Below are 26,094 nucleotides of genomic sequence, written 5' to 3' on the forward strand. Positions count from 1 at the left end.
AGTAGGATCAACATAGAGACAGAACCAATTTCTTCACTTACTTGTTTCCTACTTTGCCACCATTTAAGCTAAGAACAAACTTCCTTGGGCTCAGCTGTGGCTAGACCCGGCCAGGCTCTAAAATGCTTTGGCAGGCTTTTGAGAGGAAATTGTCAGCTAAAGGAAGCTGGCTTGTCTGCTGTGAGTCTTCATTTGTTTATTTTCCCAATATTGATGGAGCTCATGGTTGGGGCCTGTACATGGTTGTAGGGATTTCTTTTAAAAAAAAGAAAAACGAGTAAGACGTGGTATGGCCATACAAAAAGCTATAAATCTAGTGGGAAGGGTCAGGCAGGTAGAAACTATAGATACACGGTGTGGTGTTTTGTGAATTCAAAAGAAACAAGAGGGCGGGAACTGGGAATTTATAAAGGGGAAACTGTATGTGTATTTGGGCTTCCCTGGTGGCTCAGATGGTAAAGAATGAGCCCGCAACACAGGAGACCTGGCTTCCATCCCTGGGTTGGGAAGATGCCCTGGAGAGAGGCATGGCAACCCAGTCCAGTATTCTTGCTTGGAGAATCCTCATGGACAAAAGAGCCTAGCGGGCTACAGTCCATGGGGTCCCAAAGAGGGGGACACGACTGAGCTAAAAAGCACAGCATAATGTGTAAATGAAGTTAAGTGTGCTGTCTAGCACAGTACGCTGAGGATCTCTTAACTGTGGGGAATGAGCAGAGCGTGCAGAAAACGTAGTGGCAGCAGGTGAGATAAAGAAGTATGCAGGGGCCAGGACACAGAAAGGACCGTACTGATAAGTTCGGATGATAAATTCTGTAGGTAGTTGCAGTATTTTGAGAGGGGAAGTCCTGAGACAATGATATTTGCTTTTAGGTAGTAGAGCACCCGTGTTCTGACCTGTGAAAGAAATTCGAGAGGGAAGAATTAGCAACTGGCTGGGCAGCAGGAAGCCTGTCTGTATTTAGCCAAAAAATGAGAAAACAGGTTGAAACACTGGAGCTATTTCTTAGGTAGAGTCAATAGAATTTCCTCCCTCGAGTACTTGGGTTGACAAAGCACTGTGCCTTAGGTAAAGATACTATCTGACATGGAATTCAAATTGAGCCAAGCTGCTGCTTGAGCAATTTGAGACCAAGAGAGGGACCGACCTGGTACTGGGGCTGTGTTTAAAGACAAAAAAAATCAAGAGATTTTTAGATTATAGTAGCCTTCTTCTTTGAGAGCGCCCGGTTACTTTCTAAAAGTAACTTATTTTCCAACACCCTTTAGAATTACCAAACCTCTTCTCTTTGCTAAACCGTGGAAATCTAGTAGTTCCGCCACACTCAAGATGGTAAACACCAGACTTAGACTTTTCAACCCACGTTTTGGATGGTCCCGCCCCCGTCGGAGGTACTTCCGCCACTCTCTGCGGAGCGAACGCATTTATACCGCCTCCCAGCACTCAAGATGGCCCGGCTTCCTCCTACTTTCCATTGGCTGAATTTCTCCAATTTTCCGTCTTCATAAGGAGGCGGAACTTCGATTTGATCGACAGCTTTTTTAACCAATGGACGAAGGGCAATGGCCAATGAAGCGTAGGAACTGGAGAACCACCCCAGTGTCTGGGAGGGCGTTTGGGCTGGGGCGGGGTGAAGCGGAGCCGGAAACGGGAGGGGAGAGTGAAACAGGAAAAGAAGGGAAGAAGGAAGAACAGGGAAGAGGAGGAGAGGGAGGAGGAGGAGGGAGGTGGCGGCGCCGTGGCGGAGGAGCAGGAGCAGGAGGGGGATGGCGAGGAGAAGGCTCCTGGGTGGCATGGCGCTCCTGCTCCTCCAGGCGCTGCCCAGCCCCCTGTCAGTCAGGGCTGAACCCCCGCAGGTAAGGGGGAGGGTCGTGTGGCGGCCTGAGGGGCCAGGCTGGGGGCCTCGGGGTCGTTGAGGCGTGGCTGGAGAGGGCCTAAAGGAACGTTGTTATCGAGAGTTGTGGGCTCCTGAGACGGTCATCCATGCTTGAGTGGACAGGATCTGAGGGGGCGTCGATGTTTAGCCGAGGGACACCTGTGACGGTTTTGGTATCAGGGAGGAGGCAGAGGCATGCTGCCAAGTGAGTTGAGGGGCGTTTGAGGCGGCACTTCAGTCAGGTGGGCCGGGAATGATTGTGAATGGATAGTGGTATCAGGCGGGGCGTGTGTGGGGTGCGCATTCGTGTCCTCCAGTGGAGCAGGTCTGTGAGGCAGCGGTGCCGCGTGTTCGTCGGTGCGGGTAGGGGTACGTGGGTTATTGAGCCGGCCTGAGAGGGCGGCGGGGCTGAGAGGATACCTATTTCCAGCTGGATCGGGGTATGTTCTAGGGGCCTCTTACCCCATTTTAAGTGGTGTTGGAGGCGGGACTCTCGGAAGGCAGGTGGGATGAAGTAGCCTGGGACCCCTCAGCAGCAGCGCACACCTGAGCTGTAACAAGTTTTTACTATTAGGTTGACTGGCCTGGGGAAGCCAGTGACTGATGCTATCCTGGGCCAGCTCAGTTTTGAGCAAAGGATGGTGCTTATGCCAATACGGTCAACAAATGGAGCACCCTAGCTTTTCTTGCTAGGTGGCTTGTGCAGATTTCAGCCGCTGCTGGCATTTCGAAACTCTTAATGGGAGCGTTACCCTTGGTGCCAAGTTGGGTGGGGTGCAGTGGGGGGAATCACCCTCCTTCCCTTCTTTGCATTTGGCAAGGCTTTACCGTTCTGTTTTCTCTGTCTCTTCAGAAAGGCCTACACACACAGACACACACAGAGGAAGATGACAGAATCTATATAGTATAGCTTAGCACTTGAACTTGGTGTGGTCAAGAGTAGAAGCAGAATGCCAGCAAAAATACTTATCATTTTTCCTAGGAATTTATGAGCATCATGTTATGCCCATTAGTATCCTCTATTTAAAACATTAATTTTTTTTTAAGTGAGGTAAAATTTATAAAACATAAATCATTTGAAACCATTTGACCATTTTAAAGTGAACACTTAAGTGGTGTTTAGTACATTCACAGTGTTGAGCAACCACTGCCTCCATGTAGTTCCAGAATATTTTCATCACCTGGGAAGAAAACCCACTATCATTAAGCAGTTCCTCCCTGTTTCGCCTCCTCGTAGCCCCTGGCAAACATCAGTCTACTTTCTGTGTCCATAGATGTATCTATTCAGGATATTCCATGTAAATGGAATCTTACAATATATGACCTTTTGTATCTGGCTTCTTTCCCTTAGCATAAAGTTTTCAAGGATTATTCACATTGTAGCATGTATTTCTTTCCTTTTTTATGGGTGAATAATATTCCATTGTGTGGCTCTTCCAGAATTTGCTGTTTCATCTGTCTGTGGAAGTATCACCTGCTCTTCTCAAAGACTGTATTTATGTATATTAGAAATTACATGTGAAAGGAGCAGAGCTCATTTTCTAGCCCAGCACATTCCCTTTTCTTGGGCTGGGACTCTTCTGTTCTAGCCTTTGTTGGGGTTCTTTCTTTTCTTAGTTAAAATCATAAACTGGCAGGAGAAATAAGTTTTCTTTATTAGAAAAGTTACTGCCCTTAGGACTGGTCAAGCTAAGAAGTGTAGATATTGAGTAAAATATAGAATAAACTGTTGCTTTTCCTTTACACCTGCACTTAAATATCTCTAAAGACTGTTCCCAATAACCAGTAATTAGCATTACTAGGGGGTTGATTTAGGAACAGTGCAGGCTTTGGAGCTGGGTTCCCTGGGCCTGTGGACTGCATCTCCCTAGTGGAGAGCAGTGATTGGCATCTGGTGGGAACCAGATCCATTTCTTTAACCGAATGGAAAATGGCGGTTCCTTCCCAGGTCATGGAAGCCTAGGAGGTGGAGAGAAGATGTGGGAGGGATCCTCAGTGTAATGCCCTCGTTGCCATTTGTGGATCACAGGCTGTTTGCTTATCATCTCTCTGGCACTTCCGATTCTTACTTGGGGGACAGGGCGGCTTTTGTACTTTGTTCCGTTTGGATGGATGCTAACACTGGACGGCAGCTATTAGGTTGTTACAGGTCCTGCAGAGAAGGGGAAGTTTCTGAAATGAGTAGTCTATCCCCCTGACCCTTTCCCCCGAACACTCCTGCCTTCATCTTACAGACTCTCTTTCTCAGTATCTATGGTGAGAATTGTTTTGTGAATTTTGACCTTTGAAATGGAAGTTACTCTATAATAATTAACTCTGAATCCCCCACAATTTAGTTAATTTAGTTTTTGGTTTTTGTTGATTTTTTTTTTTTTTTTGGTTTACAGAAATCAGTGAAGAAAAAAAAAAATTAGAGACCACTTGGTATAGGATGTACTTCAGGTACTTGCTGTCCTTGTTTCAACAAGTAGCTTCTGGCTAGCTCTGAATTGAGGAGGACTCTCTGTACTCTTTCCGTATTGAAAGTGGTATGGGTACCTCATTGCATTTTTTTTCTCTTGACATGGCTCTATCAGATACAGTCTTTTTAATTAAAGTCCATTCTAAAGGAGATCAGTCCTGGGTGTTGGAAGGACTGATGCTAAAGCTGAAACTCCAATACTTTGGCCACCTCATGTGAATAGTTGACTCATTGGAAAAGACTCTGATGCTGGGAGGGATTGGCGGCAGGAGGAGAAGGGGATGACAGAGGATGAGATGGCTGGATGGCATTACCGACTCCACTGATGGACGTGAGTTTGAGTGAACTCCAGGAGTTGGTGATGGACAGGGAGGCCTGGCGTGCTGCGATTCATGGGGTCGCAAAGAGTCGGACACGACTGAGCAACTGAACTGAACTGAATTTATTTACAATGTTGTGTTAGTTTCTGGTGTACAGCAAAGTGATTCAGTTATGTATATATGTGTGTGTATCTCAGCTCCCTGGTTGCTCAGACAGTAAAGAATCTGCCTGCAATGCAGAAGACCCAAGTCCCTGGATCAGGAAGATCCCTGGAGAAGGAAATGGCCACCCACTCCAGTATTCTTGCCTGGAGAATTCCATGGACAGAGGAGCCTGGTGGGCTACAGTTCATAGGATCGCAAAGAGTCAGACAAGACTGAGTGATTAACACACACACGTGTGTGTGTGTATAGAAACATGTGCACACACACATACATGGGTATATACATACGTGTATATAAACACACACATGTATATATGTATATACAGATAAATTCTTTTTCATAATACAATCTCTTTTAAAAACCTACATTTCATATCAGATAATATTTGGCAGCTTTCTTTCTCTGGTTCCAGTTCTGCACTGGAACAATTATTTCCTGCCATCCTGGCCCAGATAAGTTCATCAGTTTAATTCTTTCTGTGATTAGGAACTTAGACTTAATTCTCCTGTAGATCTTTGCAACTCAGATGTGATTCTGTGAATCTATAAAGAATAAAAAAGCTGTGGGTCTCCAAACAGGAAGGCCTTGACATTTGTCTCTTTCAGTTGAATTATGATGGAGATACAGAGTTTCTTTCTTTTTCTTGTTGGTTAGATTCAACTGGAAAAATCTGACTGTAGTGTTTAAAGCTTTAGTAGAAACGTCTTTTTCCATAAAGTGATCCAACCGATAGGTTGGGCGCAAATCTGTAGAGATGTGGTCCTTACCTTCCCTCTGCCATGCTTCAAACTTTGAGTTGGACAGGGGCCCTAGGTCATGGTTTGTTTTTTCCCACCACACCCCCCAATAGTGTATCCCTTCCCCCCACCATTACTTGTTTCTGCTGCCCTAGTTCTCAGTCCAGAAGCCCTGCTCCACTCTTCTTTCCTAACTACAGCATTATAGTGCGACCACCCTCATTCCTTCTTGTAGAATAGTGAGTTATGAGACTTTCAAATTCTTATCCTCTTTCTTTCTCTTTCTTAGCCTGTTTTACACACCAAAGTGAGCAGTTGTCTAAAATCAACACCACGAGTTGCTTATGTAAATCCTTTCAGTAGACTCCAGCAAACATGTACTGAAACGTTCGTTCTTTGCAGCAGGCTATTATTATTCCTAGGCACTGCTGCTGCTGCTGCTGCTAAGTCGCTTCAGTCATGTCTGACTCTGTGCGACCTCATGGACAGCAGCCTACCAGGCTCCCCTGTCCCTGGGATTCTCCTGGCAAGAGTACTGGAGTGGGGTGCCATTTCCTTCTCCAATGCATGAAAGTGAAAATGAAGTCTCTCAGTCGTGTCTGACTCTTAGCGACCCCAGGCTCCTCCACCCATGGGATTTTCCAGGCAAGAGTACTAGAGTGGGGTGCCATTAGGCACTGGGAACCCTCAAATGAGTAACCAGCTTCCTGTCCTCAAGGAGATGATAATCTTGTGAGAAAGACAGATAACAAACACTGATTTGTAATCTGGAGGGATCAGTGCTGTAATGGTTGTTCAGTTGCTCAGTGATATCTGACTCTGCGACCCCATGGACTGCAGCATGCTAGGCTTCCCTGTCCTTCGCTATCTCCCAGAGTTTGCTCCAACTCATGTCCATTGAATCAGTGATGCCATCCAACCATCTCATCCTCTGTCGTCCCCTTCTCTTCCTGCCTTCAGTTTTTCCCAGCATCAGGGTCTTCTCCAATGAATCAGCTCTTTGCATCAGGCGGCCAAAGTATTGGAGCTTCAGCATCAGTCCTTCCAGTGACTATTCAGGACTGATTTCCTTTAGGGTCAACTGGTTTGATCTCCTTGCTGTCCAAGGGTCTTAAGGATTGTAACGAGTCCCTATAATGGGAGTGCATGCAAAGGACTATGGGAACCATGGCTAGGACTGGGGGAAGGTGGGGATTTAGGGAATGCTTCATAGAGGGAGAGGCATTTGGACAGGGCTTTCTAGGTTGATAAGATTAAGTAGGATGTCTGTGGACCAGGAAGTTGGGGGGGGGGGGGTGGTGGTTATTCCAGTATGAAAGAGTGGGAATGGAGTTTTTGGAAGAGGCACACAGTCTGTGGTGGAAGCTTTGCCTGTGGGTGTGCAGAGGACTGTGAGAGTAGGTTGAGACTTGAAAGGTGGGCTGCAGTTAGATGGTAAGGAGGCCTTTTATCCATTGTTGAAGCAATGCTGTCCAGTAGAACTTATATGATGTTGGAAATCATCTGTATCTGTGCTGTCCATGTGTGGCTACTAAACACTTAAAATGTGACTAGGATAACTGAGAAACTGAATTTTTAATGACATTTAATTTTTTCATATCAACTTTATTGAGAGATAATTCACTTGGCAAAGGATTCATACTTTTAAAGTGTACAGAAAATATATTTTTTCAGTAAGTCACAGGGTTGTGTAAGCATCTCTACTATGTAATTTTAGAACATTTTCGTCGCTCCACACAGAAACTGCATAACCATTAGCAGCCCTTCCCCATTATACCCCTTCCTCCTCCGGCCCCTGCAACTGCTAATCTACCTTCTGTCTCTTTGGATTTGCCCATTGTGGACATTCTGTATAAATAGAGTCATATACCACGTGGTCCTTTGTAACTGGCTTCTTTGACTTAGCATCATGTTTTCAAGTTTCTTCCATGTTGATCTATTGGTATTTATTTGCATGTATCAGCATTTCATTCCCTTTTTTATGGCCAATATTCATTTGTATGAATGTACCACATTTTATTTATCCAGTCATCAGTTGATGGACATTTGGGCTGTTTCCCCTTTTGGGCTATTATGAATAATGCTGCTGTGTACATGCATGTACACGTTTTTATGTAGATATGTTTTCATTTCTCCTGGGTATATACCTAATAGTGAAATTGCTGGGTCTAATAAGTCTTTGTGTAACCTTTTGAGAAACTGCCAGACTGTTTTCCAGAAGTCTGGAATGATATGGTATGATATTGTGGCTGCTGCTGCTGCTAAGTCGCTTCAGTCGTATCCGACTCTGTGCGACCCCATAGACGGCAACCCACCAGGCTCCCCCGTCCCTGGGATTTTCCAGGCAAGAACACTGGAGTGGGTTGCCATTTCCTTCTCCAATGCATGAAAGTGAAAAGTGAAAGTGAAGTCGCTCAGTCGTGTCCAACCCTCATCGACCCCATGGACTGCAGCCTTCCAGGCTCCTCTGTCCACGGGATTTTCCAGGCAAGAGTACTGGAGTGGGGTGCCATTGCTTTCTCCGGATATTGTGGCTACTGACCACCTATTAGATAATGCACATCTAACAGTTTTCCAGTGTGGAGCTGGAATATGGTCTAATGTAGTGGTGGAGTCATGGGTTGTGGGGGCAGACTATGTGAGTTCCAAACTTGATTCTTCCACTTACTATCCTTGAGCAAAGTATTTAACTTTTTTGTGCCTCAGTTTCCTCATCTGTAAAATGGGGATAGTAATAGCATGTACCTTATAGATTTGTTGGGAGGTGAAAAGACATACTGTATGTAAAGCTTTTGGAGTATACTTAATGGTTATTAAATATAATAATACTTATCCCATGGACAGAGGACCCTGGTAGGCTACAGTCCATGGGGTTGCAAAGAGTTGGACATGACTGAGCGACTTCACTTCACCACTACTATTATTTTTGAGGGTCCTCAGAGTTCATTGTGATTGGTAAGTTGGTGTTACCTCTCAAACTAGGTTCAGAAACTGAGATTTGGGGAGTTTCAAGTGACTTCCTTGATCCTGTTCTATGTCTGAGTTTAAGTTCAATTCTGATCTTTTACTTGTGTAGGTAACTTTTCATGGTGAACCTATGTAGAGTGGTCTTCTCAATTGGGAACAATTTTTCCTGAGGACATTTGTCAGTGTCTGGAATCTATTTTTTTTTTTTTTTAAGTATTTATTTTTGGCTGCATCGAGCCCTAGTTGTGGCACTCTGGCTTTCTTGTTGAAGTACTCAGGCTCAGTTATTATGGTGTGTGGGCTTGCTCCAGGGCACATGGGATCTTAGTTCCCTGACCAGGAATGGAACCCACATACCCAGCATTGCATGAGAGTTTCTTAACCGCTGAACCACCAGGGAAGTCCCTGGAAACATGTGATTGTCATAACTCAGGAGCATTACTGGCGTCTGTTGTGTGAAGGCCAGGGGTGCTGCTAAACGTTGAGGGTAGTCCCCCCACAACAGAGAATTGTCTGGCCCAAAATATCAGTAGTGCCAAGGTGGAGGAACCCTTGTGTGGTACCTGCTTTCCCCTTACCAGCTCCTGTTCAGCATCTTGGGATTTGCTTTCCTATAAAGAGATGTGTGTGAGATAACCTCTGACAACAAATTTCAGGTGGTACAGTTTAAAGCTTTGATGTCCTGAATCTTGATTAGTCTCTGTCGTGTTGACGTGCGTTACCAGTCAGCTTCGCTTTGTCAGCCAACATCAACAGTTTTGACAAAAGCACATTTTTTTCAGTCTGTGGTTCAGTAAGCAGGTGAGCCTCCCTCAGTCACCCCATCTTGAACTTTCTTTCCTCTCACTTTGGTCTACCCTTGTGGTTTCACTTTAAGAACATGTTTGTTTTCTCCTCAGTGAAAGCGGGATGGCCAGTCACTTCCTTTTCTGTGTCCTCCATGGTCCCGTAATCACTCTGAACTGAGTCATGTTCTTAGAACTTTTTCCTTTGCTCATTCCAAGTCTTCACTCTCCTCTCATTTTTGGCCTCACAAATGTTAGTTCTCACACACGCTCAGCCTGTAGAAACCATTAGATGTCCTCCTGTCGCCACGATGGAAGCTTACGGTCCTGGACCTCAGCGGGGCTGTGTCTGGAGGAGAGTCCTTTTGCCAGGCCCCAGGACGCAGCTCATCTGTGGATACCGGGCACAGGCTGACTACTCTGTGGGTGCTGTGGGGAACTTAGATGGCTTTGGATTTAAAATTCCAACTGCTGTAGAATGCCTGGCCAAGTCACGCACCTGAGGGCCTCGTTCTTTCTTGCCTAAGTAGCTGGACTGATGTTTGAGGGACCGTGAAGACCAGGTAGTCCAGTGACGCGGGTTCATTCTTTGCCCTGCAGCCTCAATGGTAGGCTTTGTTGGAGCCACTGAAGCCTACTCTGACCACACAGCGTGGCCACTGGGTGACAAGGAGTGGTGACAGTGGATCTGGGTGACCTGTCTGCTCAGCAGCACACAGCAGACAGCCGTGGGCACCGCCCTTTTGGCCCATCCTTTACAGATCCACTAGGTGGAGCAAAGTCTGGCCAAAAACCCACATGCAATGTGGAAACCACAAACAAAGAAATACAATAAATCCAGAATACTGCAACCTGGGAGGTAAGGAAAAGGGAAACAAACCGCATTCTATTGAATTCTGCAGCTTGTTGATACAATTCTGGGCTTTCCCAGTGTGGGAATTAAAGTCCGTCATCCTTTCATACTTGTGAGTCTTGCCTGGATGGGGTTTTTTTGGATCCTCTCACTCACTCAGCTACATTCCCATAGCCGGATTTATTTACTTTTGGTTTTCATCTTTCCATACTTTCCTCTGTGGGACAGCAGATGAGCTGTGTATCTTCTATTCCTGGTGCCATCGTCACTCTCATAGTGTCACGGCTCAGTTTTGATTCACAATCTTAGGTGTTTTAAAGAATTTAAATTTGTTTTGGAAGAGATGAGAGTGAATGTAAGATGTTGTAAGAATATTTGTGGCTTGGAATCGTGGATCTTAGAGTGAAGTTATAAAAAAATATCTGTTTTGATTTTTAAATATGGAGCAAGACGGATTATGTTGTAACACTATTTTATTATACATTCTTATAGATCAGAAGCATGCTGTTCATGGAGAAAATAATCATATTTCTCATAACTGTTATTTGTTCCCCATTTAAAAATTATATTCCTCATCTAAGATTTCACCTGGCAATTTCACTCTGGTTGTGTTAACCAATCAAACACAGAATGAAAGCACCATAGCTTAGTTTATCGATTGGATTTACATATTTGTGGTTTATTTGGGAGAGAACGTTAACATTTGGCTTTCTGCACTGGGATGTTGGAGCACTGTAGCTCTTTGGGACTTAAATATAGAGTTGAATAGTGTAAGAAGTTCATCCTGTGTACTTCTTTCTATTTTCTTGAGCCCCTTGTTTTCAAATATGCAAATCCTCTTGCTGCTGCTGCTGTGGTGGATGGGGGTGAGGAGCAGAAAACCTGCTCTGGCCTGATTCAGAAGAAGGTCCACTCTGGCTGTCTCTCCATTGCCTTTTTTAGACCCGATTGCTGCTTTTCTTTGGGCTTTAAGTTACGTTTTCATATCAGTTTTTAATTACACAAAAATAATAATGGCTCATAACAATGATAAGTAACAGAGAAATACAAAAATACTTAGGGGAAAAATTGAAAGTTTGTGGTTTGGTGTGTATTTTTGGTGGTTTTTCTGCTTATGCTGCATATTTATAGATACAGCAATATAACTCCTATGTATAAATTTATATACACATAAAATACATGAAATTGTTGGTATGGGTAGCATTCTTTGTTTTCTTTCATTTATTTTTTAAATTTTATTGGAGTATGTAATTTTATTGAATTTACAATATTGTGTTTCAGGTGTATAGCAGAGCAAATCAGTTATACATATACACATATCCACTATTTTTTAGACTCTTTTCCCATGTGAGCCATTAGAGTATTGAATAGAATCTTTCATTTGTTTTTGAAACAAAAATGGATACTTTACATGTAGTATTTTAACAATATGCACTTCTTTTAAACCTTCATATATTGTAGACTTCTTTTCATATGGCATGTATGCCTCGTGATTTTTTTTTTAATGCCTGTATGTTACTGCTTGAGATCAAAAGTTATTTAACCACCCCTCCATTAATGAACATACATTGTGTCCAAGGTTCTGCATTTTCACACTGTGCTATAGTGACCATTGTTGCACTTATTTCTGTCTGCAATTTGTTAGATTCCTAGAAGTGGAATTAGGGGTTATGGGGTTATAACGTGTGGACATTTGGAATTCGGGGCCAACAGTGCCAAGTTGCTTCCCAACACAGTTGTATCAGCTCACATTCCCATTAGGAGGGCTTACTTCCCCACACACGTGAGTAACATTTCTTCACTGGCGCCTTCTGCTTGTCCTTGAAGATGTGTCTTCTGATTCTTAACACAGGCTTCTAGAGACCATTTCGGTTTACTTCCTCAAAGGCCTAGAGGTCTCCTCCCTGTCTGCAAACTGGTTGCTCCCTTTGCTGTGGAGCAGGATTCACCCAAGGGCAGTGGGCCTGTAGCCAGAGGAGGGTAGAAATGCCTGCCCATCTGCCAAAAGAAGTGGTTTGTGGTCCCCTCGAGAATGTCAGGCAGGTGCCTGGAGCTATTGGCCAGTCGCTGTGAGGCACACGAGTTTAATTTCAAGCCCAAACTACCACCCTTCCATGGTAGTATCCCAGAAGAAGAGATGCTTGAAACTGGCATTGTTGAAGAGTGCAGACTCTAGAGCCAGATTACTTCCATATAACCTTGGGCTAGTTAGTTAACTCAGTATCCTCATCTGTAAAATGGGATATTAGCACCTAGCCTATAGGCAGTACCTGCCACATAGTAATTACTGGGCAAATGTTAACCTTTGTTGTTGTTATTATTAATTATTTTAGCTCTGGTGAACATTAAGGCTTCTCCATTCCCTTACTGACGCAAGACTTATTTTTGGTGGAGGGATTTAAGAATACATTTTGGTTTACTCCTTGTCCAAACTGAACATGAACCACTTTACATACCATCCCCCTTGGCAATCAGGTGAGAGGTGTTTTTTCGCCATTTTATTTTGGACAGGAAAGTAGGACTTACTGGTGGGTATGAGTAAGGAGGAGACAGCACCATGGCTCTCACGAGTGCAGGGGGCCAATATTAGGGATGTATTTGACCCCACAGCCATCTGGGGTGAGCCACTCTTCTGTTCCCATGTTTTCATCCTCATTAAACTTAGTGAATCCCCACTTCTTGGAGACGTGGACCTTCTGATGGCCAGGGAGCTTGAACTTGGCCCCAAGGAGGGCTTTGGTCATATGCTCCTTTTTCTGCTGCTTGGTGCGGATAGACATTATAATTTGGCCAACGTGGACCCTGACCACTATGCCCTTTGGAAGGCCACTGGCCACTGAGGCCTTCCAAAGACACTGAGCCTACCTGTCTGGAACCTTGACTGGGGACAGCATGCCAGTCTTGAAGGTCCTGGAAAGGGCTGTCTCCAGGATCCCTTTGAGCAACCTTTGCGCACAGGCAACAGGCTGCATACACTACCGAGGAGGCTGCTGTTTGCAGCCTTTGCACCAGGCCCCCATGATCAGCTTAATTGGCTGCAAAACAATTGGTTTCTAATAGTAAAGTGTGAAATTATTTATTCTTAGAGCAGGTAAGTTAGGGTATATGCTGTTACTCTGATATACACACCATTGTACTCTCTTGAGCAAGGAAGAGAGGGGGGGTTTTGGATCATCGTTCATTCTGTCCCCAGCGCTGCCACTTGAAGATCTGGCTGCTCTCAGCTCACAATGTACTTACTGAGCTGAGGGGCTCCCTGAGGCTTCTTAACACCAGTCCCCAACCTCCATTTGGTACTTCCTCTTCTGAGTTGAGAATGCTTTCTGAGGCTTGCTTTTATTTTATTTTTTTAATACAGCTTTTGTTGTTCAGTCACTCAGTCACATCCAACTCTTTACGACCCTATGGATTGCAGGATGCCAGACCTAATACGGCTTTACTGAGATGTAATTCACATACCATACAATTCACTCTCTTGGAATATACAATTCAGTGAGTTCTAGTGTATTCACAAGTTTGGGCCACCATCACCACTATCTACTTTCAGAACATTTTCATCAATTACAAAAGAAGTGCTGTTATCAGCAGTCATTCCCACCCCTCCTTCCAAGATCCCTCAAATCCCTGGCAACCACTAATTGACTTTCTGTCTCTGTGGACTTGTCCATTTTGATCAATTCATGTAAATGGAATCATATACCATGTGCTGTTTTATGACTGGCTTCTTTCACTTAGCATTGTGTTTTCAAGATTCATCCATGTTGTAACATGTCAGTAAGCCACTCCTTTTTAAAAAATTTTCATTGGAGTATAGTTGATTTACAGTGTTGTGTGTCTCCGTGCATGTGTGCTTATTTGCTCAGTTGTGTCTGACTCTTTGTGACCCCATTGACTGCCAGGCTCCTCTGTCTATGGCATTTTTTCTAGACAAGAATACTGGAGTGGGTTGCCATTTCCTCCTCCAGGGGCGCTTCCCGATCCAGGGATTGAACCCATGTCTCCTGCATTGCAGATGGATTCTTTACTGCTGAGCCATCAGGGAAGCTGGTGTTCATTTCTGCTGTACAGCAAAGTAAATCAGTTATCAGTTCAGTTCAGTTCAGTCGCTCAGTCGTGTCTGACTCTTTGCAACCCCATGAATCGCAGCACACCAGGCCTCCCTGTCCATCACCGACTCCCGGAGTTCACCCAAACTCATGTACATCGAGTCAGTGATGCCATCGAGCCATCCCATCCTCTGTCGTCCCCTTCTCCTCCTGCCCCCAATCCCTCCCAGCATCAGAGTCTTTTCCAGTGAGTCAACTCTTCGCATGAGGTGGCCAAAGTACTGGAGTTTCAGCTTTAGCATCAGTCCTTCCAAAGAGTACATATACCTATATCCACTCCTTTTTTAGATTGTTTTCCCCATGTAGGTATTACAGAATATTGAGACAATTTCCCTGTACTATACAGTAGGTCCTTATTAGTTATCTATTTTATATATAGTAGTGTGTATTTGCCAATCCTAATCTTCCAGTGTATTTCCTACTGGTAACCATAAGTTTGTTTTCTGCATCTGTGACTATTTATGTTTTGCAAATAAGTTCATTTGTATCAATTTTTTAGATTGCGCATATAAGTGGTATATGATGTTTGTCTCTGACTTCACTCAGTATGATGGTCTTTAGGTCCATCCATGTTGCTGCCATATGTTATTCCTTTTTTATGGCCAATGAATATTCCATTGTATGTATGTAACACATTTAGTTCTTCACTGATGGACATTTGGGCTCTTTCCACTTTGGTTTATTATGAATAATGCTGCTTTGAACATGAATATACAAGTTTTGAGTGGACATATGTTTTCTTTCTCTTGGTTATATACCTAGAAGTGGAATTGCTAAGTCATATGATCACTGTTTAACTTTTGAGGAACTGTTTTTCATAGCGGCTGCCCCATTATATATCCCTACTACCAATTTGTGAGGATTTTAGCTTCTCCACATACTCTTTAACACTGTTGCCTTTTTTTTTTTTTTTAATAATCATAACCATCCTGGTGGGTGCATCCCATTGTGGTTCTGTGAAGAAGGCTGAGCGCCGAAGAATTGATGCTTTTGAACTGTGGTGTTGGAGAAGACTCTTGAGAGTCCCCTGGACTGCAAGGAGATCCAACCAGTCTATTCTGAAGGAGATGAGCCCTGGGCTTTCTTTGGAGGGAATGATGCTGAAGCTGAAACTCCAGTACTTTGGCCACCTCATGCGAAGAGTTGACTCATTGGAAAAGACTCTGATGCTGGGAGGGATTGGGGGCAGGAGGAGCGTGCTGCGATTCACGGGGTCGCAAAGAGTCGGACACGATTGAGTGACTGAACTGAATAACTAGTAATGCTGAGCATCTGTTTGTGTTCTTATTGGTCATTTGCTTATATTCTTGGGAGAAATGCCTGTTCAATCCTTGGCTTATTTTAAAATAAGCAGTCTTATCTGACTGAAGGGACAGCAGCCTTCCCATGGAATCCCAGTGAGTGAGTGCTCAAGGAGAGATTTTCCTTTAAAACCAGACTTTGTTAGGGTTCTGGCACTCTACACCTAGCCATGCTACCTCTGATTCTCATGACCCGGGGCCAATTACTTGAGCTGGCTTAGAGGTGGCTCTGAGACAGTCATTTCTGCTGTAAGAGGCCCACAGAGTCTGCCTTCTCTTGGCCAGAGTCTTCTACCATCTCTTGTGGAGATTCATGATACATGTGTTCTACAGTTAAGCCTCTGAAGAATCCCACAGTTAATACTTATCTGATATCATTATCTAATATCTTATCAGATAAATGGTTTGCAAATATTTTTTCCCTGTTCTCTGTTGATTTTTTCCCATTTTGTTGATGGTGTCCTTTAAAATACAGCTGTTTTTAATTTTGATCAATGTCACTTTATGTTCTTTTGTTACTCAAGCTTTTGGTGTTCCCTAGTTCTTTTAGGGCTTTCTAAACTTAATATTATTTAGGGTAAAAAATGGACATTATTCAGAATAAGATCCTTTATTTATTTTACTATGGAGCATTTTAAACATTTACAAAAATAACGCTAAAGAGAATGATATAATACAATGAAGTACCTACGTACCTACCTCCTAACTTCAGCAATTTAGCATTTTGGCCAGTCTTGTTTTTACCTATATCTACTTTCACTTTCATTCATCCCCACTGCAATTATTTTGAAGCAAGTTGCAGACTTCTATCATCTCAACCATAAATAGTTCCGTTTGAATCTCTACAAGATAAAAGAACTTTGTTCCAGAACATAACCGCTCTCCCATACCACACCCTAAAAACTTGACAATAATTCCTTAATATTACAGGAGAGGATCTTGCATGTGAAAATTTAATTTGGATCTAGAGGTAAAAATCTAATGAGAAAATTCAGCTAATTATGACAGTTCTTCTGTTTTCATAAGGAATTATCCAGAAGAGTTACACCACTTTAGAAAAGTTATACTACCCAGCGATACCCTTCAGTCCTATGAGTATCGAAAAGTGCTCTTCCAACCACAGGTCTTTCTTTTTTCACTTGAACAGCTCTAGTGGTGAAGTTTTAATCATGGCAGTCCTCTCCTTTATCCCTCTGAAATCTTTGTCTTTTTTTTAGGGGGTGGGGGATACATGCATCCATTTCTAGCCTCTGCCCAGTATATAAAGTGAAAGATTAACTTCTGATTGTGTAGGGAGAGGTTTTGGGAAAATCCTGTTCTTATCAGAGATTGCACAGAGGTTCAGAGAAACACGGGGAATAGAGGAGACCAGCCCGCATGGCTTGTTTTTCAGCTGTCCAGAGCAGTGTCCCCCATCCAGAGCCTGACTGACTACGCCTGCCCTCAGGGTACAGTATGGGGGCGGGGAGCAGTTCACGACTGATGAGTAGAGATGGAAAATAGAATTTGGAGGCTGAAAGACACGATAAGATAATGATTCTATGAACAAATGTTCAGTAAGAAAGGCTGTGCTGTTTGAAGTGTAGGAGGCTTAGGGTTAAAGAAGCTGCTTAACTGTGGGACCCTTCCGAGGCTTAACTGTAAAGCACATGCACCGTGAATCTCTAAAAGAGACCGTAAACTTCTTCAACCATGTGAGCATCTTATCACACAAATAGCTGCCTTGGAGCGGCCTCTGGGTGATGCTGATAGAAGTAGTGCAGGCTCAGAGAGGTGAAGTAACTGGCCCAGGGTCATGAGAAGGAGTGGTAGAGTGCCAGAGCCCTGACAGAGTCTAGCTTGCAGGGAAGTCTGCCTGTAGGCAGTCACTCACTGGGATTCTACGGGAAGACCTCTGCCCCTTCAGTTAGAAACCGTCGGTCTAGCCCTAGGTCACCTAGCATTCTCAGACCTTCGGTGTACTGTCCGGCAAGTGGGAGTGGTGGTAACTGCCTGGCCCCATCATCAGCTGATGTAAGGAACAACGAAGAGAGATGTGAAAGTAGTTTATAAACCTTGAATTCTTTGCAAGAATGATGCTTTATTGTGTCTCTCAGTGGTCAGTGCCTCCTTTTCTATAATACTGAGCACGCCTTGCCAAGGATATGCATCTTGAGCAAAGTGAAGGACTTCGGAACGGTGAATATAAAATAGGATATTGGTACCTGCTGCCTTTTTTCCTGAGAGGTACAGTAGCCTGCACTGACTTCTTGCTGTGATGGGATGCTTTCTCAGAGGCCCTTCCAGCATTTTCTCCCCTAGACGTTAGGCATACAGAATAGGGTCTGCCTGCCCACCTTTGCTTTGCTCTCATGCTTTCTTCATGATTTGGAGCCATGGTCAAAGTGTCTTTGAAGTCGGTTTACATACTGCTGTCATCCTGTGGGAGTCCACAGGGTTCAGGTGTGGCCTTGGTTGGCCATAATGTGATGAAAGGTCCAGCATCCTTGGCATCTGGTGTGATTCCCTCTCCAGTTTCACCACCTCAGTCATCATCTTACTTGGGCTATGGACGTGTGTGTTCCAGAAGTTTCTGCACTCCCTACATCTTCTGGGAAGGATAAGTTGTCTTAAAGTTTTCTGCTGGTGTTTTTGACCATGAAATCTTAGACCTGAAGAAAGTTTGGTTACCAAATACCCTAAGGAAGGAGGAGGTAATATTTGATTTACATAAGATCTAGGAAATGAGAAAAGGCTTGGTGCCAGGAGCTGTGTTTCCAGCTAGGCCTTATTAAGTCTCATAGTCCTTTAAGCAGAAAAGGAAACTTCCTGGTGTTGCTAATGGAATTTCTGGTGGATGGGAGACAAAACCAGGGCCTGCTTCATCCCATTCCCCATATCTGAAAAACTATTACTGGGGCGTTCAGTCATGTCCCAGCTGTGTACCTTGAGGAAGGGAGTTTGGCTTTTGAGATGGCTTAAGTGCTTTAAATTCCTCAGCTGAGAAAATTGGAGGTGGATAACCAGAGGGTTTCCCAATCCCTTCATCAAGCCTTATGAGCTCAGAATACCATCCAGGTGCTCTCTTTATCTCTCAGCTGTTTTTCAGGTTTCTGTGACCAGGAAAAAGTCACCTGCCCTAATGTTTTGGGTTTAGTTGTATTAACTTCATTTTTACCATTTTCTCTGTAGTTGTCAATTCCCTCATCCATGTGACCGTCTTTTCTTGAAGGCCTGCTTTGTGCGATGCATTGCTTGGTACTGTGAGGGACACAGAAATGGAAGTTATGTACCTTGCCCTTAGTTGCTTATACTATACAAGAGGAGATAGGCCTGAGAATAAATGACTTTGCTGACACATAGACAAGGGAGCAGATCTTCTTATAAAGCACAACCAAGATCTTACATTGGAGAGTCTGCACACTTGCTCTTATGACTTTGCACCCGGAGAGCCCAGAGCTGCTTGCAGGTCCTCAGAGTTGAGGTGTCTTGAATAAAATGACATGATGTTGGCCCTTCCAGGGGCCTGCCACCATTTCACCAAAAGTGGGTTGAGTCTCTCTTTGTCCTGCCCCTAAGTGGAAGCTGAAATCAGATTTAGTGGAGGCCCTGAAGTCTAATTTCCCTAAATGGAGTTCTCTTTCCAGGTCATGTGTGTGTGTATCATGTATTTGGTGTGACCTAGGTTCCCCCTTTTTTCTTATTCCGATTTTTGGTTTAGAGAGCAGTTTGTGAGGAGACATGAAATCTTTCTGGGGACAGCCTTAGTTGTAGCTTGCTGATTTTCCTGTAATTCTTGGCTACTTGCCAGTTTGGTTGAGGTTGAACTGTTTTCAGGGCAGGAAGAATGAACCTAGCATTTTGGTATAAAAACAAACAAGGCTGCTGTTGTGCTTGATAAAGCTAAAACTGTAGACCCAGCAGCAGCTCATTAACCTTCAGTGACAGCTCCTGGTTAGTGGTGAGTTTCAGAGACCCCTAGACTTTCCAGAGAAGGCAGTAAATATTTATCCACTAAGGTAATAAATACCAAGAGTGATTGATTGTCAACAGAAAAGGATTTTCTTGTTAAGGGGCAGATAAGCAGGAGGCAGAAACCTTAGGAAGCTGTTGTAAACCACTTTCAGCTTCTGCTACTTTGACTTCTCTCTCTATTTAAAAGATTAAGGCTGTACCATTGCATGGAGAAGGCAATGGCAACCCACTCCAGTACTCTTGCCTGGAAAATCCCATGGACGGAGGGGCCTGGTGGGCTGCAGTCCATGGGGTCGCTAGGAGTCGGACACGACTGAGCGACTTCACTTTATTTTTCACTTTCATGCATTGGAGAAGGAAATGGCAACCCACTCCAGTGTTCTTGCCTGGAGAATCCCAGGGACGGGGGAGCCTGGTGGGCTGCCGTCTGTGGGGTTGCACAGAGTCAGACACGACTGAAGCGATTTAGCAGCAGTAGCAGCATTGCATGGATGTCTTTCTTGCACCTCCCACATCCCCCCACAAAATCAGATTCAGGATTTATCATATTTTCGGAGTAAATATAATCAAACAGCAAGAGAACCAAGATACTTAACTTACTTAACAAAATAGAAATTCCTGCCCTTGACATTTATAGTGCTACCATAGTCATCAGAAAGAAAAATTGTGCCACTTACAGGTGCTCAGTAAACAGACATATGTGCTGGCTTCTGCACTGTTCCGCCAGCTGATCTTTGCTTCATCTTCTTCAGCCTTTCTTGAATGCCCCGTGTGCCCTTGTTGTCATGCTTGGCCTTGCTTAGTGCTTTCACCTTCTCCCCCAAACCCTACTTTTTTTTTTTAGTTAGCCATCTCACGGTGACACTTTCTTTGGCCAGTCTGTCCCTCAACAGCTTCCTTTCTTCAAGCTCTTCTTACACTTCTGGCTCTACTCCTTCCCTCACTTTTATTATAGGGTGCCATTTGTTTCTGTCTGAGGTCTTTTCTCCCTCACTGTGTAATTGAGTAAGTCATTCCTTCAGGGCAAGGCCAGTTCATCCAGTAGTGATCTTTCCCATCCCCGTGGTCTATCCTGGTGGCTGGACGTGACTGTGACTATCATGTCACAGAAGAGGGGGAAGTGACGGGTGTAATATCAAAACACTGTGTCCATGCGTGTTCAAGCCATTTTGTCCAACCACACAGGTCTGGCTGAAATGCCGGCTCCAACTGCCTACTAGGTGTGTGTTTTTGAAAGAGTTACCTAACTACACTGAAGCGCATGTTTGTCATCTGTAAAATATGAGATAGCAACATAGGTTCAGGTTCTCCCTCTCTGAAATATATCATCTGATGTTTAACAAGTGATTGTGTACTGCAGTTGTGGGCTGTTTACCCAGCCAACTTCTGGGAAGACTCAGGAAAGTAGTAGGAGAGCATCCCCGGGTTTTCACGGAGGCCTTGTAGAAGAAACAAGCCCTGTGCCTTGTAGAACTCCTTGTCCCTCTCGGAAGCCAGGAGAGGTGTGTTACCTTGCCTCGGCAGGCTTGCTCCTTGTCTGCCTTTGTCCAGCCCCAGGACACAGATAAGTTAGTATTCTTGATTTCTGGCAGCTGAACAGTCCGTAACATTTCTACTTAGCAAGGTTCTGCAAATCTTTGTTCTGGGCTTGGAATTCTTCCTATGGCATTCCCCAAAATAATTACTTCAGGATCCTTTTATTGATGCCCAGCTTTGCATTCGTGACATGATGTCTTGGTTTGACTTTGATTGTGGTGCTCCTGTCAGTCTGGGGTTTGGGTAAGTATTCATTTCTGCATTTTTTGAGTCAGAACTTGAAGGCATTTAAATGTGCTTGTAGACAGCCTGAGAGTGATAAGAAAGGTCTCTTATTTTTATCTTAGATGTTCTGTGTCTGCATCACAGCCTCTACTCAAAGCGTCTGGAAATAAAAGGCTTTAGGTCTGGAGATTAACTCCTGCCCTGGAAGTTGGCAGTTGCTATCCTGTTCTGACAAAACCCTCTTTCTTCAGATTCCTTGATTGCGAAATGAGAAACTCAGAGCCCTCAGCCCTAGTCTCCTTTAGCCTCTGCTGGCCAATGAACATTTCACCAGCTTACCTGAGATCCAAGGCATGGAAGACCTTCCATGCCACCTTGCTCCTCGTGTGGGGACCAGGTGCATGTTGGGAACTTTTGAGAACTTTAGGACTGTCCTAGTCTTTTACCTCATGGAGCTCAGGCCCCAGAGTCGGTCCGAATGCAAGGCCCTGACCCTGTCCTTGGGAACACCACTGTCAGATCCAGTGGTAAGTGACAGTCTACAGAGGGTTCTAGAACACTGACTGGGAACATGAGTGTCTGCTTAGCGTTTAGCTGACCCTCAGTTCCGGTTTTTGCTTTACTGGTCACTTCTGGTTTAATATCATGACTCCTGTATTACTGTAAAGGAAAGAGTCTTTGGAGCCAGAGACGTCATTCAGATCCTTGCTCTTACTCTGCCTGCTATATGACCTTGGGCAGGTCTCCATATGCCTCAGTTTCTACAGCTGAGCAGTAAGGATATTAATACCTACATGATGGGATCATGAGATGTTGGTTAAATAAAAGTTCTTAACATAAAGGCTGGTTTCATTGTCAGTACTAGCAAATAACTTATCTCTCCCTGCCTCTTTCCCAGAATTTTTTTTTTTAATATTTATTTTTAAAGTTTTATTTATTTAGTTTTGGCGTGCTGGGTCTTGGTTGCTGTGCAGGCATTCTAGTTGCAGTGAGCAGGGGCTGCTCTCTAGCTGCAGTACATGAGCTTCTCGTTGAGGTAACTTCTCTTGTTGATAAGCACAAGCTTTCAGCATGCAGACCTCAGTAGCTGCAGCTCATAGGTTCAGTGTTTGTGGCTCCCAGGCTCTAGAGCACAGGCTCAGTAGTTGTGGTGCACAGGCTTAGTTGCCCCTTGGCATGTGGAATCTTCCTGGAGCGGGGATCGAACCTGTGTCTTCTGCATTGACAGGTGGATTCTTTACCACTGAACAACCAGGGAAGCCCTTTCTCAGAATTTAAGGATGATAAATGCATAGGCTGCCTAGGAAAATGTTGCCAAAAGATTCTTAAATCAACTATAGCGAAGGAATGAATTTCACTAGCTATGAATATATATTATGTTGCAATGAGTGAGTGAGTGAAAGTCGCTCAGTCGTGTCCAACTCTTTGTGACCCCATGGACTATACAGTCCATGGAATTCTCCAGGCCAGAATACTGGAGTGGGTAGCTATTCCCTTCCATAGGGGATCCTCCCAACCCAGGGATTGAACTCAGGTCTCCCACATTGCAGGTGGATTCTTCACCAGCTGAGCCACAAGGGAAGCCAAAGAATACTGGAGTGAGTAGCCTATTCCTTCTCCAGTGGATCTTCCCTACCCATGACTCGAACCAGGGTCTCCTGCATTGCAGGCGGATTCTTGACCAACTGAGATATCAGGGAAGTATAGCTGTTGCAGTATGTCTTCTTTAATAAATTAATGCAAAGGGTTTTCAGCATTACTATCTTTGTCACTACTCAGGGCCATAAACACTTATTAAACTAGAACATTTTGACAGCATAATCCTTGTCAGTTCTGGTTTAGTGTGACTTGCAGCATGTAGGATCTTAGTTCCCTGACCAGGGATGGAACCTGTACCCCTTGGCAGTGGAAGCACAGAATCCTAACCACTGGACCACCAGAGAATTCCTCCTCCCTCCCTTTTTTTAAGTTGGTGAATTCAGCATTGAATCAAATTCTACATTGTGTCAGGGAGATGACTAAAATGGTTTGAAGATGGATTTGACTTAGCTTTGGTCCACCATGTATGAACCTGGATCACTTATATAAAAGAATCTTTTTTCAGACTAGTAGAAACTACTGATTATCATTTTGCTTCTTAAATCCCCAAATTGACTACTTTGTCCCTGGGTTGTGGTAATATTTGTAAGTCATGGCACAATGTGAACTTGCCTTCCTGGGAATGCCTGCATTTGCCATTTCAGCTGTTCTTTCTCCTCATCCCCCAAATTTTAGAGCTCAGTGAGGGTTGGTCAAGGACTAGGGGCAAGGAAAAGCAGATCAGTGAGGAAGATGCCATCTCAGTGGTCACTTTGTTAGAGTACGTGATGTTGTTTTCGGTTTAATGCTGCCTTGTACACAGAATCTTATAATCTTGTAAGAAGAAAAAAGTTGACAAATGCTGATTAGAAACACTGTCTTGAGTAGCATCCTTAAAAGAATGATTTATTAGGTTGCAAGGAAATTGGGAGGCCTGTGTTGCAATTTTGATCATTTAGATTGAACTTTGACAAAATTATTTTTTAATTTCTAGTAATCTTGTTGCAGTTCCATTTAATCAGAGATGACTGCTGATAAACATTATTTAGAAATGTGGAAAGTTTCCTTTGTCCATTAGAGCAAGGATTCTTGACTGTCTTGCTCACAGAGGTACCTCCAGCTCCTACACCAGTGCCTGGCTGTGGGTGTTATGTAGATGTGGAATGAATGAATTAATAGTATGCTGAGCTGTGGGTGTCATGCTGTCTTGTCAGGTAGGTTCAGAGCAGAGTTGCCTAGGAGGGGTTGAGGATGCCTTTTCCAGTAGTTTCATTGTCAAAGTTAATAATGCTGGGTGTGTTTGAGGATGGTCTACATTTGAGGAAATGAAAAGAGGGCATGGAAAGCTGTCTCTTCTCTCTTCGCCAGAGGGATGTGTCTGAGTGTCCAGGCCTGCCTGGCTGGCTGTTCATCCTGTGTGTGAGGGTAGAAACAAGGCATGGGCTAGACTAGATGACCGTGTCTTGAGGGTACATATTCGCTGAAGAATGGCTTCGTACTCCTCAAACACCTGCGGTGGCAGAAGCCACTTCACCCCTCTTCCCTTCTCCATAGCAATGAGGCTGCTGGTCATTTCTTTGTGAGACTCCAGGAAATGGCCCAGCTGGCTTGGCTTATTCATTTCCTTGTCAGGAAAGTCGATGTGACCTTGACCGTCAGTGGGAGACCTGCAGCAAGTACATTGTGTGTCTGGCTGGTTTCGCTAATGATTGAAAAGTACTTTTGGCAAGTCACCTTGCTGTAAGTGTATTGTCCTCAGTAGAAATGAAAGATAATAGAGGTGAAAAATAATTTGCAAGAATCATTTTTTATTTACCTGGGTCTGCCCAGCACAGTGCCAGTCCCACGGGGGCCTTTGCTGAGTATCACTGAAAGAAAACTGTTGCAGAAAATAAAAAGATGAGGTATACTTGCTTTGAGTGATGGAAATATCATTAATCTGCAGCCTAGGAAGTTATTAGAAAGTAACTTTGCGTTTACAGCGTTCCTCTGAAGATTGTTCTCCTTGTGCGTCGTTTCTGCAAGTCCAAATCCAAACACAGACTCTTGCTACTGTTGTCTTTGCTAAAGGTTTCACGGCTGGAGGGAGTGAGTGTGACCTGCTGTTTAGGGAACGCTAGCCAGTCAAGAGCTGGCTTACACTGCTGACTGGGAAGAGTCAGGTAAGGACGCCAACCCCGGGGCCTTTGCTTCCTGTACAAAAGCTTGCCTGTAGAGAGCCATTTCTCCATAAACTGCACTTAGAGAAGAAAGTCTGACAAACCTAAGGTAGTGAACTTTTCAGAAGCAAGAGTCAGTTTAAATATAGAGATCTGCTTCACTGGCAACTTGGAGGCTGCGGTGGGACTTGTTGTACCTTTTGTAAGACAAGTGAGGAAAGATGTTGGCACCTGTACATGCAGTCTGTTTATGAAACATAAACTCTCCTGTCAGAGCAAGGGCTCGAGAGGTCAGCACCCAAGGTAACATGTCCTACCTTCGCTGGGACAGAGGTACCTCTCCCAGCCCTCTCTGAATTGCATCCATCTCTTGAGAAAGTTGGAACAGCCAGGCACGGTGCACTGTTGAGCACCGGTTCTGGCAGAGGTGGGATGGGGAAATTTCTGTGAAACTGACAGCTCCTGGGCCCTGTTTTCTTAACCAAGGAGGAGAAACAATTCCCTGGGAGCTCTTAGAATCCCGTCATTATTCAGAGAAATGTAGCTCTTTGCAGTGTTAAAACCTTGATTTATGTACAGTCCAGCCTGCTCAGAGCCAAGGGGAGCAAAGGGGAGGGGGCAGCAGCCTTGTCCCCCCTCACTGTCGGCTCCAGCCCTAGGTGGGTCCAGAGCTGGACTTCGTGGGTTTGCAGCACATCCTCCTCAGTATTCTACAGCAGCTGTCTGGAGTTTTTTCTGCCGTGCCTGAACTGATGTCATTTCCCCCTTGGCAGACAGCTTCAGCTTTGCTGCGTCTGAGATATGTCACGAGAAGGTGGGGGTGGGTCGGAGCCAGGCGGGGGGAGCAGCCAGGAGAGCAGGAGGAAGAGTGCCCGCTTGGTCCCAGGACTCTGTTTACTTTTTCTTCTTTGCTAAGGAAGGCCGGGTAACTGGGAACGCTGAGCACCAGACCCGCCAGGGGAAATGCTCCTTCCAAGACCTTAACTTTTCAAAAGCCCTTTGTTCCCAACGTTAGTGTGGACGATGCTCTTGCAGGATGCCTTTCCTTTTGGGTCTTAGACAGGTAATGG

General features: G+C 44.4%; 1 protein-coding gene and 1 pseudogene across 2 annotated transcripts in view; one reads left to right on the top strand and one right to left on the bottom strand.

Annotated features, from left to right (window-relative positions):
* The first annotated feature begins 1,661 nt into the window (after positions 1–1,661).
* WBP1L (WW domain binding protein 1 like) overlaps positions 1,662–26,094 on the top strand; it is a 58,570-nt gene continuing 34,137 nt past the window's right edge. Inside the window, exon 1 of one of the 2 annotated variants that reach the window (XM_019988582.2) lies at positions 1,662–1,857. In XM_019988582.2, coding sequence (XP_019844141.1) covers positions 1,768–1,857 — 90 coding nt within the window. In that variant the 5' untranslated portion in view covers positions 1,662–1,767. Of the gene's footprint in view, positions 1,858–25,063; positions 26,088–26,094 lie in introns of those variants that run through there. The other variant, XM_019988583.2, reaches the window with a different exon arrangement.
* On the bottom strand, positions 13,084–13,206 carry LOC139180051 (small nucleolar RNA SNORA70; annotated as a pseudogene).

Source organism: Bos indicus, chromosome 26 (genome assembly GCF_029378745.1).
Source record: "Bos indicus isolate NIAB-ARS_2022 breed Sahiwal x Tharparkar chromosome 26, NIAB-ARS_B.indTharparkar_mat_pri_1.0, whole genome shotgun sequence".
NCBI classification, from domain to species: domain Eukaryota; kingdom Metazoa; phylum Chordata; class Mammalia; order Artiodactyla; family Bovidae; genus Bos; species Bos indicus.